The sequence below is a fragment of the Seriola aureovittata genome, chromosome 4 (genome assembly GCF_021018895.1).
Source record: "Seriola aureovittata isolate HTS-2021-v1 ecotype China chromosome 4, ASM2101889v1, whole genome shotgun sequence".
Taxonomy (NCBI): domain Eukaryota; kingdom Metazoa; phylum Chordata; class Actinopteri; order Carangiformes; family Carangidae; genus Seriola; species Seriola aureovittata.
The window spans coordinates 19804192-19821665 of record NC_079367.1 but is presented as its reverse complement, the minus strand read 5'-3'; the positions used below and the strand labels follow the sequence as shown (position 1 = coordinate 19821665).

The window sequence follows — 17474 nt, the reverse complement described above, 5'->3', positions numbered from 1 at the left end:
AGTGAAACTCTCACTTGATCTCATTGGCTATCTCCTCCTCAGTGTCTCGTCTCCTTCTCAGGATGAATATGAGGAACAACACCATGGCCATAAGTCCCACTACTGACCCCAGTGTAGCTGCTGCAATCATGCCTGCATTGGAAGCTTGGAAACAGATCACAGTCAGTATTTACACTCAATGAGAGTCACGGCTGAGTTATCTAAACACACACACTGCTGAATACAGTCGTGTGTTGGCAGAGTAAAAATAGAGTTTTGAGCGTGTACGCACAGGTGATAACCTCCAGGTTAATGGAGCAGCTGTCGGAGCCGGCGGTGTTGCTGGCTCGGCAGACGTACTTCCCCGACATGCTTTTAGTGAGGTTGCTCAGCCTGAGGGTGCCGTGTCTCTCATCTGCAAGACAACCACACAGTTACACACTCTGTACAATCATATATTTATGGGATGTGTAAGTGGGCTCCTTGGAACTAGCCAAGGAAACTACATAAGTTGACATTAAAGAACTAAACCTAAAAACTACATGTGAGGGAACTATTAACTAACACAAATTCACTGTACATAAGATAATCCTGCAATAGACTGTATGTACATAAAAATACCTTTCAGATCATTATTTCATTATTTGACATGAAAGCTTGAAGAAAAAAGGACTAATGGGAGCTTTTTCTTCACCGTTTCTGCTGCAGTTCAGACAGTTTTTGTCTATTTGACATTTTTTGTAAGAAATAGTGACAGAATTTCAAAAAGCAGCAAATAAAATAAAGTAATTCCAGTTAATTTAGTTTATAATTTTAGAGGCATGATTTCCTTTGTTTACACAGATATCATTACGAATTGTGTATCACGATCCTACTATTGTGTGCAACAAATCACAGCAGTGTTGCATCATTAGTAAATGATTCTCACCCTCGATGCAAAATTTAATCCACTGTTGGCCCATTTCCAGTGCCTACTGTATATAGCCTGGCACTGGTGCAGTGCCACAGCAGACAGCTCTGCAGATGATTCTGCTGTTGGTCAGCAATTTTTGTTTTAATATTTTCATGACACAGCAGTAAGCGTGTGTGTATGTGCGCCTGTCTTTCACAACTGGATATTTCCATTCAACACAATCTGTTCTTGGCACATCTGGCTTTAAAATGCTGTGTTGTTGCAAACACAGGCTGAAGAAAAATAAACAAGCTTTATGTGGGACTTATCACAACAAATCCTCTCAAATCCAATCTTAGACGTCACATTGCAGCATGTCTTCATCTGATGTGTTTTTGCTTTCGTGGGGACGTAAGGAAATGAGTGTGGGTGTGCGTCTGTTTTGTGGAATCAACGTCGTGAAGTGTTGTTCAGATGGGGTGGGTGTGTCACACTCTGCACCGCATAAATCCCCACAGAGAGAAAAGTAATGCAACTCAGGGACTCATCCAAATCATCCCTGATGAAAAGCCAAGGTTCGCGTTGCGCCAGCGAGCAACATATTAATGCAAGAGACCAGAAAATCCGTAACAATCATTGTATCACAGCTGTCTTCATCCCAAAGTTTGGGAGAGTGAAGGGTGGCCTGAGATTTGTTTTGTGTGCACCATCTGCTGCTGCACCATCAGGAGCGAGGTTAATGTAAGTAGGTGCACACAAACCACAGACAACAACAAAACTACAGTAAATCTGTTTTAGTTATTAAACTAAAACAAGTGGAACCGAGCGAAAAATTCAGAAACTGTCTTGTAACCTGCTGTTGACATGAATTATCTGTCCATGTGAGTACATGTGAACACACAAGAAGTAAGAGTAGCTAGTATTTATTAACAGCTTGAATACTTTATTTCTTAACCTTTGACCAGATATTAAAATCATGTTTCTGATATCAAACGAAAGCAGCTGCCAAATAAAACCATAGCAGACAAGTGCGACATGCACCTGTCCCTCTCCGATTATTTAATCCCTGGTCTTGAAAACCAGCTGTGAAGAACCAGACCCAATTGTGACAGATTAGCAGAACATCAGCTGACTCTGAGCTTGGAGCAGGTTCAAGCCCGCACAGTGATCACATTCCAGCGGCGGCAGAGCTGGAGGGGATCTGACGTTACAGTAGGTGCTGCTTCATATCAAGACAGGAGCATTACTCATATTACGCTGCCAAGGTCAATGAGCAGCATTTGTTAAAGCCCTGACACATAACACATGATTAATGGGAATCAGCAGCTTTTCTATATGGAGCTCATGGTATAGTCTGCTACCTCACATGACAGTCTTCAAAATGAATGTAAAAAAAAACCCCACACACATTCTTGTGTCAAGAACATTTTGTACCATTGACTGTAATTCACTCATTAATATTAATTTCCATATTGCAGGACTAATGAAGAATAAAAAACTACATTTCTACTAAAATCTGCATTCTGGTTAATGCAACTGGGTATTAAAGAAAACAAGTGAAACAGGACACTTCAGTCTACTCATTCACTGTTCTGTTTAGGTATTCATTCATTTCCTCCATTTACATGCTGTTGATTGTAAACTAATGTTGACACCCAAAATAGATGCCTTCAAATTACTCGTTTTGTCCGAAACATAAGGAGACGCATATTCTAATTAAAAATCAACTAATCATTTCAGCCCTTTGGGAAATAAATAAATAGTGATGATGTGTTTTGGTTGAAAAACACAAATGGGCCTCTAAGACTTAGAACATATAGGCTTACTGTGAGGCTACACATAGCACAAATAGAAAAAGATGAATGAATGCAATAGGTCGACAGCTAAATCTAACACAACACAATTATTATAAAGATTTAAAGGACAAATTCAACCCCACTCTCACACAAATATTAATATACGCAAGAAAAATATCACAAAATAAAACAGCTGTTCATTACTCCATATCATCATAGTAAAGATAAAATACCACCTGCTATTCCTAGAGTCATAGAGTTTAACATGCTCATTTCTTTTATGATTTAGTCTATGAATGTGAAAGGAGAAAGTGAATCTTTAAGGTTGAATGGGATTATCCTCTGGCTTGACACCTATGCTAAGCTCCCCTCTGCCTTTTTTAAAAGTAGATTGTAATCATTTCTGAGCCACAAGCCTATAATCATATACGTATAAATTGGGTAGATTTTTTTGCCTTTAAAACTTTTCTACAGCTTATGTCAGTGTTTGGAGAAGTTGACTCCCGAAACCGTGACTCCTCAGGAGGTCACAGTTTGCAGGTGAGGGTGAGATGGAGTTGGGGAAATAAGTGGAAAATGTATGAGTGAAAAACCCTTACCCATGAACCCAAGCACAAGCATGGGGTGGGGGCAGGCTCTCCATTCTGTTTTTGGTTTTTTTTTTTGGAAGAAAGAAAGATGGGAGAGAAACGGTGAGCATGAATGAGAGGTAGGGAAGGAGGGGTATACACTGATGGGGAGAGGGTGGAAGAGTGAGACGCGCCGCACTCTCAGTCCCAAATCCAACTTATGCCTCTTAGAGGGGTTGATAAAGTAATGACATGGGGCTTATTAGATTAGGCACCAAGGTCAACAGGAAATGAGGAGTGCCGAGAGAGGATCAGAAGAGGGAGAAAACAGAAAGAGAGAGAGATTGCTGAAAGAGATAAGCACTGATGGCAGAGTAAAGTTCATGTGTCACAGAGAAAGCAAACATCAGGGTAGATAAAAACATGATCACAGGGTTTGAATTCGGGTGTCGATGGTATGTAAGAGAGCACGGACACATACAAAACCCCGGGTCAATGCACAATCAGAGGGAGTAGTTTTCATTTTATGAGTCTGAGGACTTTTCTGCTCTAAAGAGATGGGGGCCAGAGATCAAAGCAGTTAAGTCAATACTCAATCAATCAGCCTAAGTCCTGTTGTTCAGAAACAGATGGTGTTTCCCCTGCAGCATCATCTGGAAACAAACATCTATAAAATAATGCAACAATAGAAGCATATGCACAACTCTTTTTCTCTATTGCATGGGGCAGCACAGTGAGAGGAGTATGCTGTGTGCGTCAATCTGTAAAGAGGATTTCATACTACATGTTATGGCTTGATGGAGGATCTTCTTCTGAGGTGCATTTGGAACATCTATTAGCAAAGTAAAGCCCGAAGGCTGCATCTGGGACTTATGATGACGTACTTGACCTCAGGACATGAGCTCAGCTCCATCTGCATGTAAGGTGTTAGGATCAGCAGCAAGGGGCACAACATTTACACCTAGACATAAACAGGCTTTAAAGATAATTTCTATCTATAATAATTTCTAATTACTATTGCTTATTGTCTTGCAAATGTAATATATATATATATACACATACATACATACATACATACATATATATATATATACACATACATACATACATATATATATATTACATATTGTAAAATAATATCATGTGGTGCCTGCATGTGATGTGGTTTCAGAAGAGGTGGGAGTAAAATCATCATAACTCACCCAAAATAACTAAAGACATAAAAAAAATAACTAATAACTAATTCTGCAAAATTTGTTTTCAATCTAGAAAAATTGTGCCATTATAACAGTAGATAAAACAACAACAAAGAAAAGATATGCTGTATAACTTTTCATTGTTAATGCACTAACCCTACTTGAAATCATGTTTCTATAATTTAAGATATATTTTGGGAAAACATCAAACAAAAATACAGATTCAATTATTATTATTATTTTTGAATCTGAGAAGCATATAGAGGAGGTAAAAGTACTTTTCCCAGCATTTCTACAGTCTCTCAGGTTGCATACAACCCCAAAAACCTACACCTATAAGATAAGGGAACCTGTGTGGAACCTGAGAGGCAAAAACCCAGGGCAAAAAATATGGAAACGACTTTCTACACCACTGCTTGCTGTGCCTCAGTTGCTGTGAGCATGTGGTACTACGGTGCCTTAGTTAGCCCATCAACATTTTTATCAACTCCTCTTTTCTCTTACCTGGATTCTGACCCCTGGACAGTCAGGAGACAAGATTCAGAGATTTTTTTAGTGAGTAAATAAAAATTGAAACTGGAAAAATTGGGGGTGCACGTTTCCCTAATCTCCAGTGGAAACAACTTGCTTGGTTCTTGTGTACAGTATGATACCTGTTTCTGGGAAATGAATGTGAATCATGTCTCCTAAGAGAAACAAATTCCCTTTTACTCCACAGAACATACTGTCAGACATTTTTTTGCTTAATAAAAAATACTAAGACAATGTGTTTTTGGATGAACTGACCATTCAAGTATAAGAGTTGCATCCTCATGTGCTCAGAGAATACTCACTCTGCATTGGTGAGAAGAAGACCTCAGACATGGGTGCAGCCTTGGTCCATTTGTACTGAGGGACTGGTTTTCCATGACTGGACTTACAGCTCAGAGTCACGTTGCCCTTCATCACAGGGTTTCCTGTCATGGTGCATACTGGGGGAGAGGGAGGGACTGGGGAGACAGACAGACAGAGACTGAGTACTATTAAGTTAAAACACATGTATGATAAGAATACAGGATCAATGACCCCTTATTGAACTTGTACGTTAGTTTTAATCCACTGCCAGCGACATGGAGATTTCTCAGGCCAGTAGCCATATTGCAAAAAAGTTCCATCTGCTGCTGGAGGATGACATAATGACCTCAGAGTCCAGTGAATCCCTAAACAACAGATGAGTTTTATTTGTGCAGTGCTTACTTACATAAATATATGATTTTGAACTGACTGGTCCCATCCAAAAATCCTTCAAAATATGTTCAGCATTTACTCTGCCTGGATGTTCCAAATCCAAGGAAACGTGTGAGCTGCAGACTGTTCTGATTAAATCCGACCTTTGAAATACCCCTGACGCTGTGGCGCTTTACCTTTGACATTAAGGTGCACCTCTCCAGTAAGGCCAGTCTCTCCAGGGATGATGACGTTGCAGATGTAGCGTCCAGAGTCAGACTCCTGGGTGTTGTTGATGTAGATGGAGAGGTTGGCTGAGGGCATGGCCACGCTGAACCCCACTCTTTTGGTGTATTCACGCTGGCCGTGCCCAACCTCACCTGAGCTAAAGTTTATCACCTGCACAGAGAAAACATGCTCATGAAAACACTTTATGCTTGTATAGTATCACTGTACTACCAATTAGTAATAATTAAGGTCAATACTTCTGTACTGGCAAAATCCTTGCTAGAAAATACAACAATTTCGAAATGAAGGCATTACTTCATTCAAATAAAATATATATATTTCTAACTTTATTTGCGGGCAAATTAGGATATGCAGATTAACAATATAACAGAAATCAGCGTCTTTCATAAAGATTATTCTGACATGTACAGATGGTGGATGTTGAATTTGAGGCTGATTTTCTATTTGAGATAAGCTCACAGCCATCAGACACTGACAGTGTTTAGATTATATTAATCATGCAAAGACCCTACACACTCTGACACACACACACACACACACACACACACACACACAGTGTATGTGCAGATATGTACAGTGTTACCCAGCGGTTCGTGACCCATATAGAAGGTGCAGTAAAAAGTGGAGATAAAATGTCATTAGTGGCATCCTTTCATTAACACTCATCCATCCTTCCTTCCGCTGTATATCAGACATCAGCAGTGGTGTTGGCAATAATCTTAATCTCTACAGATCAGCTTTTTTCACCTTACATGTCACTAGATGTGTTTCTCAGGATAGAACAGTGTCATGCAATACAAAAAAAAAAACCTTTTCCTCTCACGTTACACTCAGAAATGAGAAAGGCCTACAACATAAAAAAAGACTTTCCTGGAAGTAATTTTCATTTGGTTTTCTATTTTTTGTATCTGCATTGTCAATATCAAGTTACTACCCATCTATAAAATGGCAGAAAATGTTGATGATCAGTTCCCTGAAGCCCCCGTTGATGTCTTCACATTGCTAGAGAAACAACTCAAAACGAATTAACTGTCAATATAGTTGCCTGTTCAATGTTTCAGCTCTAATATTTTGTTTTGTACATGTAACACTTGCATCAGCAAACACATTGTACTTTATTTGAATCCCTTTAAAGAGGCTCTCCTTCCTCTGTTCCACTAGAGGTCAGAACAGGGTTATCTATGTAACAGATTTATGTGTTGACCCTCTCACCTGTGTGGACTTATTTCCCATGAAGTTCCAAACCACAGAGTTTCTGGAAATGTCTGAGCTGGGGCTGTACCAGGCGTGTAACACCACCATCTGGCCTTTCACCGCCTCCATCTCTCCTCTGGGGATCTCCACCTTCTGGGTGTCACCTGGAACAGCAACACAGACCGGGATGGAAACAGTTAATCACATCGGAAATGTAGCAGAGACACAGCTGTTTTCATTGTCATTATGATTTTGGGTGAGCCAGTTCAATTTCAGTATTTACCCCGTGTTATGATATAGTTTTATCAATAAAAGGGTTGTTTGTGTTATATGATATTTATAGTTTGTTTTACCTCATTTCACTGTAGCCCCCATGTTGGACAGAATCTGTGTACTTTGTAGGGCTACACCTATTTATTTTTATTATTTATTAATCCACTTTATATTATATTCTTGATTAAAATGGTTTAAAAAAAATGATGTATAACAGAGAGAGGTTTCTCACATTGGAAAAGCTGACATAAAGTGGTGTCTTTTCTGGTATTTGTTTTGCTCGAATATTAATTTATTTATCATTTGATTGCTTCAACTTTAGCTTTTTAATTGTGTTTTTAACTTCTTGTCTTTTTTGTTTTGTGAATCTTTGGAAAAGTGTTTCATTTTTATTTTCTATATAAACAGGTTCAAGTCAGATCATAGGGAATATTGCCAAATGTAATCATAATGAGTCTTTTAAAAATAAGCTGACTGTGCTGACTGGAAGAACTGTTCAGGATGAAGCAGTATGAAAGGTGAAAAACAGGGGAACATGTGGGAAAGTTGTGCAATGTGAAAAGTTTCGTAGATGTGACATCAGCTAATCTGATCTGTTAACTCCTTGATAATCACCAAGGACCATTCAGTCTCAAACACGCTGAGACTTCCCCTTGACATCTTGACAAGTGTGTGCTCTCATTTTTCCTTCTTTTCATCCAGGTACTGACTCTAACATCTGACTCTAACATCCAAATTTATCACATCATATGGGAGCAGGAGAAAACCAAAAGACTAAAAGCAGACATGCAGAGACTGTGCTTTAATTATGGTTAAGTTGAATAACACAGAAAAAAAACCCATCTCTGCTGCATTTAAATTAGATGAAGAATCACACTATAAAGTGCACTTGAGCTACAAACCATGCATCTCCAAAATGTCAAAGTTTTAAATAGTTCATTTCGCTGGAGAAGAAGTAGACAAGACTTTTCTTAGCTCATAAAGGAACATGTAACCCTTCTATTTATGAGAAACATAAAATTTTTTTAAAAATCATCAAATTGTTAAATACATGGTTTTCACTGGACAGCAATGATGTAGAGATCTCATTAACACGCAGCACTGTATCTAATAGGTCTTAAATGATGCCTTTATATTGGGAGTCACCATTCATTGTTCCTGTATTCCTTTTCCATGTGAATGTCCAGGCGAATAAGAGCAAAGCCCAAAACGTACAGCAGGCATATCTAATTTTCTAAGTGCATCTAAGAAAAAAGCTAATCTTAAGAAAAGCAAAAAATCTGAAAGCTCTATAGCGCAAAGCAAATACGCTGCGAGGATTATCTGAATAACGTCAATTTCAATCACTCAGTTCAAGCACTTCCATAACATGAAGATAGACTCATGAAACAAATGTTCAGGAAATACAAAGCAACTGTGGCGTCCTGTCCCCTCATTTCCTGTCATTGCTCTACTGTTGACTTACTAACAAAAAAAGCCCAAGAGTGTGTTTAAAGGAAAGCTTAAATACATATTCATGCAGAAAACAAGCAACAGAAAGTTGTTAAAAGAGAAGGAACAGTGATCATGATGATGATGTGAAGAAAGCATGGTCATAGGAACCAATGACAAAGACAGGGATGATAAAAAAAAGAAGAGAGGAGGAGGATGTCCAACTCACATGGTGCCCAGTCACCTGAACCGGACAGCTGAAGCTGGATCAACTGATCCCAGCAGCCGGTCTCTGTCTGTGTCTCCAGTTTGAAAATTCGTTAAAAAAAATAAAAAATAAAAAATAAATTAAAAAATATATATTCTTGCAACTAAATCCTTTGACAACAGAAAACACTGAAACTGTGAAAAATATTCCTCATACACTCAAATGGATAAACAGGGTAGATAGTTGGATAGCGAGGAATACAGAGAGAGAGGGAGAGAGGGAGAGGGAGAGAGAGACAGAGAGAGAGAGGGAGTGTGATGATCCATAGACAGGCCGCTGAGATCTCCACATCTGTTCAGCCAGACACGCCTTCCTTCTTTTCCAGACTGAAAGCGTGTAGAGGCAAGAGAATTAGGCAATTGGTGGTGGTGGGGGGTGGGCAGTGGGGTGTACAGATGAACAGAAGGAAAATGTATATGTTTGTGTGTGTGCATGTGAGAAGGGGGGGGGAGGTGGAGAAAGAGAGAGAGAGAGAGAGAGAGAGAGAGAGAGAGATTGTGTGTGTGAACGAGGCAGAAAGCACAAGAAGAAAAGACAGAAGTTGTTTTTGACTTGTGGTTTTGCTGCAGTGACTCTGTGCTTTCTTATTCCTCCCGGGACAATGTGACCCCGCTCCTGTAATTTCTGAATCTCTGAATCTGGTAAGTCCTGCTGACTAATCCCTAAACAATCCCGGGCTCAATCCTCTCACCTCACGTGAGCAAAAGAGCTCAGCTGGACATGGATATGATGTAACACATGGTCACTTCTCCCACCAAAGCTGCTGTGACTGCCATCATCATCATCATCATCATCGCTGCAACAGCATTCATATTCTCTAAATTACGATTAGCAGATCGCTTTGCTTTACATTTAATCATTCATGTCATGCAATCTCTGCTGAGCCTGTTTGTGGATACCACATGTTGTGAGTTCGAAATGAGGCACCCAACACGTCAGAAAAAAGATGTACTTAGGAACATTTAGCACCACAAAATTAAATATAAAATTATAATCATGATGTTTTTACAAAATTATAGACACTGAATGATAAACTTGAGAGTTTTCTTTCAAGTACAGTCAAATGAGTCTTCCCTCCAACAAATCTGCGCTACACTCAGACCCAAAAAGGATGTGATGTTAAGATTCCAGGTTCAGGTTCAGATTACTTTATTTGTGCCCGTAGGTAAATTTGGTTTGCAGTAAAAAGAGTGTAGAGTGATCAGAAACTGGGAACAGTATGTTAGTTTTTTTAAAAGCTGATGGTACAACACTAGAATACTGACTTCTCCCTTTCCAAACACAGTCCATCACTGTTTACACTGACCGAACGTACAAATGCACAGTGAAGTTCAACAAAGGTGGATTCTGGCCTCTAAGGAGATCACACTGAAACAGAAAAAGAAAATCTTGAATTGGTCAGTTGCTAACATCCTCATGATGACAGTGTTAACTTACTTATTCTTAGTAGGTGTAATGTTTTCTATATTAACCATATTAGGCTAGCATGTTAGCACACACTGACATTTACTAATAAGCAGTGAGCACAAATTAGGCCTGAGGCTGGTGGTAATGTTTTCAGGTTTGCAAGTGTTTAGTCATTAACCAATGTAATGGACAAATCAAAATGTGGACATGATGGCTTCATCGTGGTGCTAAAGGAGATGTCACGGGCTCGTTAAAGTCATTAGGAATCATTGTATAAGAAACATGAACGTCTGTACAAAGTTTCATGACAATACATCCGAGAGTTGATGAGAGTTTTCATTCTGGACTAAAGTTGTGGACTGACTGATTGAGATTACCATCCACGGAGCCGCGCTGCTAGCACAGCTAAAAACCTACTGATGGGACATCTACCCACAGCACAGTCCATGATAGGGCTTTTATCGTCAACACATGAGAAGATGTCAAAACCCGGACGTATATTTTGACACATTAATGCAAAAAATCTTCCTCCATCTAATCATAAAGCATGTCTTCGTCCTATCCATCCTTTGCTCATGTCACTGGTGTTGAGCAGTAAAGCCATCCATTGGACATGCATGCATGAGATTAAAATCTTTGTCATCATCATCAACCCTGCAGCTGTCATCATATCGGCCTGTTTTTGATTCATAATGTAAGGCAGCCCAGAGTACAGAGGAATTGTCTTTTTTCCCCCTAGATTTGAAACATAGTTTTTCCCTCAGAAATCCTGTTAGTGCTCAAATTTCATTTCCACCAGCTATTGTCTTTGCTGTGGCGGCATCCAATGAGCCGATGCGTATGTGCCATAACAATTATGCAACAATGTTGGAAAAGGTCTCGTCTGGAATGTGATTGTGCCTACATCGGCAATGAATGCCTGGAATCTCTTGCCTAGCATAATGCTATAAACTGCTATGCATTTTGATTAATATACATTGTGTACCAGGGACAACACAATCAGAAAGGATCAGGTTTTCTGTAGGTTGATGAGACTACGCTGCGTCTCGATGTGAATGAGTACCAGCTGTAGGGAGCATGCAGTGACGGGTGCAGACAGTAATTCTGAATGATACACAGATATTCCATGAAGTAGGATAATGCCCTGTGGTCTCCTTACTGCAGACTATTCTTGTGCTTCTTTGAGCAGGTTTATCCTCAGAACTGTGTCATTCAATTGTTTATTAAATGAAGGAAAATCTTCACTAATCCGTGGCCGTCTCCATCTGGGATGTGTGTGTTTGTACGGCGGCAGACACAGACAGATAGAGACAGTTCAAGATGTGGATATTGTTTATGAAGTCAAATCCATCACAAGAGGGAAATATCTGGAAAAGCTGCCAATAAAGGGGATGCAGATATGATAGTATGTAGTCTCACTAAACTCTGTCCTAATTATATTTTGCCAAAGGCTATCACTCAGCCAAGCCACGCTTTATAGCAGCTAATTGGATTCTTCTCTTTAGAATAAATAATGTTTTTTGTTTTCCTGCAGGGCATCCTGGCTATGAGGTACTGGTAGTGCCTCAGCTACAACAACAGCAATTAAGACGGCAGGGACGCTGGACTCGCAAACCTGCACAGAATAATCAAAGAAAAGTCAACCCTGTCATGCATGTCTGCGCTGGGGCACAATTAAGAGATCAAATGCACATCTGCTGTAGTGTCTCGACTCGTCCATAGGGGGCAGCACATTCATATGATAAAAACAGATCATCTGATTATGAGATAAAACCACAGTGGAAATCATCGTATCACCAGAACAGATAAATATCTAAATATTAAACTCATCAAACGAATTGACTGGAAACTGAAGCAACACAGTTTGTGCAGATGGGATTTTGGAAACCAGGATGAGCAGGTGGGTCTAAAAATAAACAAATAGGTGTCTCATTTATTACTGAAATACATGTAATTTGCATGTCTAACAAGGCATCCCAACCTAATTCTGCTGTGTGCTGAGATCAAGTGAAGGATAAAAAGTCAGTCCCTCTCTCGAAGCCCTGGGGGAGCCGTGTCGGCCTTTGTGAAGATAAACTGATCCTCTTTAACCAGCCCCACTCTATCTCCCCGAGTAATCTCTGCTTCCACCCATGTCTTTCTCTCATGTGAGTCCCTCTCTCCAGCTAAAGCTTTAGCTGCCGCTCTCTATTTACACCTCTCCCGCCCTTTTTCCAATCAATACAACAGAGCTGGGTGTGCTGCCTAAAAAATGAACTGATCATCTGAAGCAGGGGAAAGCAGCAGCAAAGGTTAAATGTCTTAACAAGGGGCAGTCAGAAAGATTTTAAATATAATTTCTAAAAATGCTATACTGGCTGTAAAAGTCAAACATTTTCTGTCCACAACTTGGAACTCGCAGAAAATGGTTCATATTTATAATAACTCGTCATACTTTAACATTTACTTCAAACCATATGTCATTTTTAGTCACTTGTCATCTCTAGAAATATGTCACATTCTATGACCTTTAGTCTTCACTAACAGGTATATCTTTAAATTCACAAGCTACATGAGTGAAAGGCAGAGGCAACTTATTACCATATTAGAGCAGCAACTGATGCTTGTTTTCCTCACGAATGCAGATGAATCTTTTGACTATTTTTTAAATTAAAGTACAGGTCATTTCATCAATAAAATAAAAAAAAGAAAATAGTGAAAAATGAGGTCAGATGAGGTGACCTCATCAAAGCTTGTTTTTTGTGATCAAAACTTTTGTAAATAGTCAAATGTTATGAATCTGCAACATTTAAAAAAAATGTCATTGTTTGATAAAGAAATTCTATATAAATTGCAAGAGATTTGCTGATTTTTTTTTTTTTTTTTTTAATTACTTGCTAATCACCACTTAGTTTTTTTATATTTTCCATTTCAAAGTTTTTAGAGTTGCTAAAGTGATAATGAAGGTCTTTCAAGCACAACTTGATTGACAAAAAAGTAAAAAAGAACAAGTGTTCACAGCCATGCGAGCGGCTTTGTGAGACTGAGCTACATGCTAACATCAGCAAGCTATATGCTCACAATGACAATATTAAGATGATGTGATTCATGTCACATCCAAGTCACCATTATAACCAGTTTCCCTCCTGTAAATAGCTTTCACGTCAACATCTAAGTCATAATTGCAACTGGGAGAGTTGAATGTTTCTTAAAATTCTAACATATCCGACTTGTGCTAAAAACTATGACTACAGCCGAAGTCTGCTGTCAATGATAATTAAACACTGAAATTTAATAGATGCTACATTGACTAAGCTCAGTATTTCCAACCTTCTCACGTCCAACTCTGCAGTCTTGAGTTGTCCCATGACATGAAAACCTTTAAGTGCTAAACATGGGAATCTTCTCCATCCTTACCTTCCCTCACACATGTGAACACGGCATTAGCAGCTGTAACGTTTACCATGTTCACCATCTTAGTTTAGCTTGGTAGTATGCAAACATTTGCTGATGAGAATGACATTGGTTTTTCAGGTATTTAGTCATTAAGAAAAGTATTAGGACAAACTCAATTTTTGACTTATTTATGGCACTAGATGAAAAGTCGGGGGAACAGAGTTATTACAGTTCCTACAGATCGCAATCTCACTGCAACGCGTCCAATAGTAAACAAGACATTTCACACCAAAAAACAACCTCCTGGTTGCACAAGAGGAAAAATCATGATCACCAAAGTCAGTAGGATTGATCCTCTGGCGGCCATGAATGTCTATGCAACATTTCATAACGATCCATCTCATGGTTGTTGAGATATTTCAGTCTGAACCAAACTGCACCGACCGACCAACACTACCATACTGCTTAACAGGGATGGCTAATAATCATCCCTGTTAAATATGGCGAAACCTTATCTTGTAACTGATGCTACACGAGGGGTGGGAAATATCGAAATCTTCTGTCTTTCTTTAATGATGCATGTCATTTTATGCTGCGTTACATCTGTCATGATATATTCAAATATCTTCAATTTTCTGGAAACGTATTTGAGAAATAATTCAATTGCCAGTTTTTTATAATATCTACCAGCTGACAAATTTCTATTATCCCACAGAGTGTATATTGATATCGTCCCTATGCTACATTATTAATGGAAGCGGGAGATCACAGTTTTCCGCTCAGACAAACTGTGGATGAAACCGTGCCTGTCTGAGCTGGGATCTGTGTCAAAGCAGTAACAAAGTCTTCAAATGACCCCATAAACGCTTAGCCATGCAAGAACAGACAATATAATAAATTATTTAAGCACCAGGAGCCATATTACAGAAACTTCCTCACTTGCAGAGCCCATCTTAACTTAAGACTTAAGATACAAACTTTCTGTGATTTGGCTCCAGACTTCCTTTCCTTATTATAATCTTTCATTAGTCTGGCTGATTAAGAAATCTAGATCACCTAGAGTTTTAATTTTATTAGGCAATTTAAGAAGTGAAAAACCGACTGCAAACTGTTTTCCCAGATTTGCTGATGTCAAACGAGGACAAACATGATATTGTGACTGAGCCAGAGAAAACGGGGTTATTCTCTGACTTTTTGACAGGGAGGAATGTAGGACAACAAAATAGCCTTGTTGGTGTAAAACTGCACATTGGACTGACCCTACAGGCTTCAAACAGATGGTGCTTCAATAATAAATATTTGGGGAAGGCTCCTTTAAATTGGATTACATTAGTGTAATCTCTGCAGCTATTTTAAACCATTTTGAGTGTGCTATCTCATCACAGTAGCTTTAATCCCTCTTAACTTTTGATTGTGTTTAAATTGATTCTCCTCGCACACATGACTCCAAACTCCCACAACCTCCCTCTGGTTCTCACTGAAAACAAACTCCTTTTTACTCTCACATGCATAAACGTGCACACATGAAGTCATGCAGACAAGAAAAAAAAAAAAAAAAAACATGCATACACACAACACAACTGAATACGTACCTAAATATTATTTGTCTTTACAGGATCAACTTGAGGTCACAGCAGATGTAGCAGTCCACTCATGGTGGAAAAGTGGCAGCTTAAATCAGAAGTGGAAGGATTTAAACCAGCTGATTTAAAAACTAAATTTAGTGTCCAAGACATTAACATTAACAAGAATTTGAAGTGAACACAAAAAGCTTATCACTTATTTTGAAGGGCTTATAAAAGCTATTGAACCGACTGAGTTTTCTAAAACAACACAAAAGCATCCATAAAAGCCAGATCCTCACCAACAAAATGATGCTAGTCTACTTCACATGGCCTCTAGGTAGCAGCCCCTAATTCCCATTTTGAAAGTCGAACACATCTGACATGTTATTTAAAGCCTGTCTTAAAAATATTCACATGCTAATATATCCACCAAAACTGATTTTGCTTGCTGTAATCACTCCTCCTGGACATTGAGAGACCCCTTCCTAAGTGATGGGGAGAAAATCCAGAGTGCTCATTTTGTGCAAAAATTAATTCATTAAAAGTTTATTTTAAGATAATATAAGTGTTCAGCAGTCTGAGTTAGACAAATCAAATCAGTCTCTTACGAAATTACATTAGTTTCAGTTCAAAAATAGAGCTCTTGGTTGGCAGTAAAAACAGGAGGAATGATTAGAACAAGCCAAACGTGTGTCGTTGAACACACGAGCACCTGTCTATTTATTTAGCACAAACCTTTTAAGCCACATTAATTAATTCTTGGCCACTTGGGGACAGCACAACAAGTTGTAAACATAAAACCGATGTATTACTTCCTCATAAAGTAGATAAGGCGAACACATCAGTAAACAGCTGTATATCTAGACATCCAGCAGACACTGAGCAACGTTAGCATTCACCTTGAGTTGTGTGTCTGGCCGCGTGGTTAATGCAAGTCCAATATTTAGCTCTTTTTAGATTTATTTTGCTCTCCATACTTTCACAGCCACATGCTCCGCTCTGTTCAGGCCATCCGCTAGTCCCCAACTGTCTGTCTGGCATTTCCAGCTTCCTTCTGATACCACTGATCATCGAATGTGAACCAGAACAGTTCAGTTGCGGGCTGTAAAACTAAAGGAACAAGACGAAACTCAGCATGCAAAGCTGAAGGGAACTTCAGCGGTCTGTGGGTTCATCGTAAAACGACCCCTCTCATAAACAACTGGTCATGTGATCCGTTGATATAAAAATAATTATCATAGTTCCTGCTACGCTTGTTCTGCAATAGTCAAGACTGGTGTGGACACATTTCCTTTCTGCAGCCACTTCCTTCACCGTGCCATTGTCCCTGCTGCTGCAAACACACAGGTGAAAGGATGAGGCTTTTTTTTTTTTTTTTTTTTGAGGCCCAAACAATTTTTATTAAGAAGCTACCTTGTAATTTCTCATTACAGAAACTATTTATAACCTTTTATTCAGGAACATTAAATCATCTGAGGCATGATTATCACAACCTTTCTAGAACCAACACAACACAAAGTGCCTGCTTTGTTCTTCACATTTATTCATTGCATAATCGTGTGTATGTGTCTTGTGCACTTTCCCTCCTTTCTACAAGACCTCACTACACAGTTCAGCGACCTTTTGAACCTTTTCACACGCTTGCCGTTTGTCCTCCGACTCTCCTTACTACATTTATTTTACTTGCGCGATTATGCACTTGCTGCCACAGAGGCATGCATGCTTGTGTGTTTATGTTGAATGCCTTTCATGTCTTCTTATAGCTCTGCCATCCAACACTTTTAACCACAATGCACAACACGAGACAGACAAACGGGAAACAGAGAAACAGGTTCCTACAGTCAGCGAGGGAAGGAGGGAGCAGTGGGCTGCAGCTTTGATCACATGCAAATACCACACACACAGGGGATATAGGTGTTTATGTATGAAAACAAAGAGTTCTATTGTAGACCAACTTTGGTTAAATATGCAAGTTGGTGAAAAGGTTTATATGAGTTTGTGAGTGGGTATTGTTGTTTGAGCTGTATAAATATTGAAAACCAAAGAGGTCCGCGTCAACAGTCCATATAGTAGC

The 17474-nt window shown here is 39.1% G+C and overlaps 1 protein-coding gene across 3 annotated transcripts in view; it reads right to left on the bottom strand.

The window, feature by feature from the left end:
• esamb (endothelial cell adhesion molecule b) overlaps positions 1-17474 on the bottom strand; it is a 46869-nt gene that overhangs the window by 5344 nt on the left and 24051 nt on the right. Inside the window, exons 1-6 of one of the 3 annotated variants that reach the window (XM_056373689.1) lie at positions 15428-15441; positions 7100-7245; positions 5836-6037; positions 5266-5421; positions 272-394; positions 15-144 (exon numbers count right to left, since the gene is read on the bottom strand). In XM_056373689.1, the coding sequence (XP_056229664.1) occupies positions 15-144; positions 272-394; positions 5266-5421; positions 5836-6037; positions 7100-7210 (722 nt within the window). In that variant the 5' untranslated portion in view covers positions 7211-7245; positions 15428-15441. Of the gene's footprint in view, positions 1-14; positions 145-271; positions 395-5265; positions 5422-5835; positions 6038-7099; positions 7246-15427; positions 15442-17474 lie in introns of those variants that run through there. The other 2 variants (XM_056373688.1, XM_056373687.1) reach the window with 2 other exon arrangements.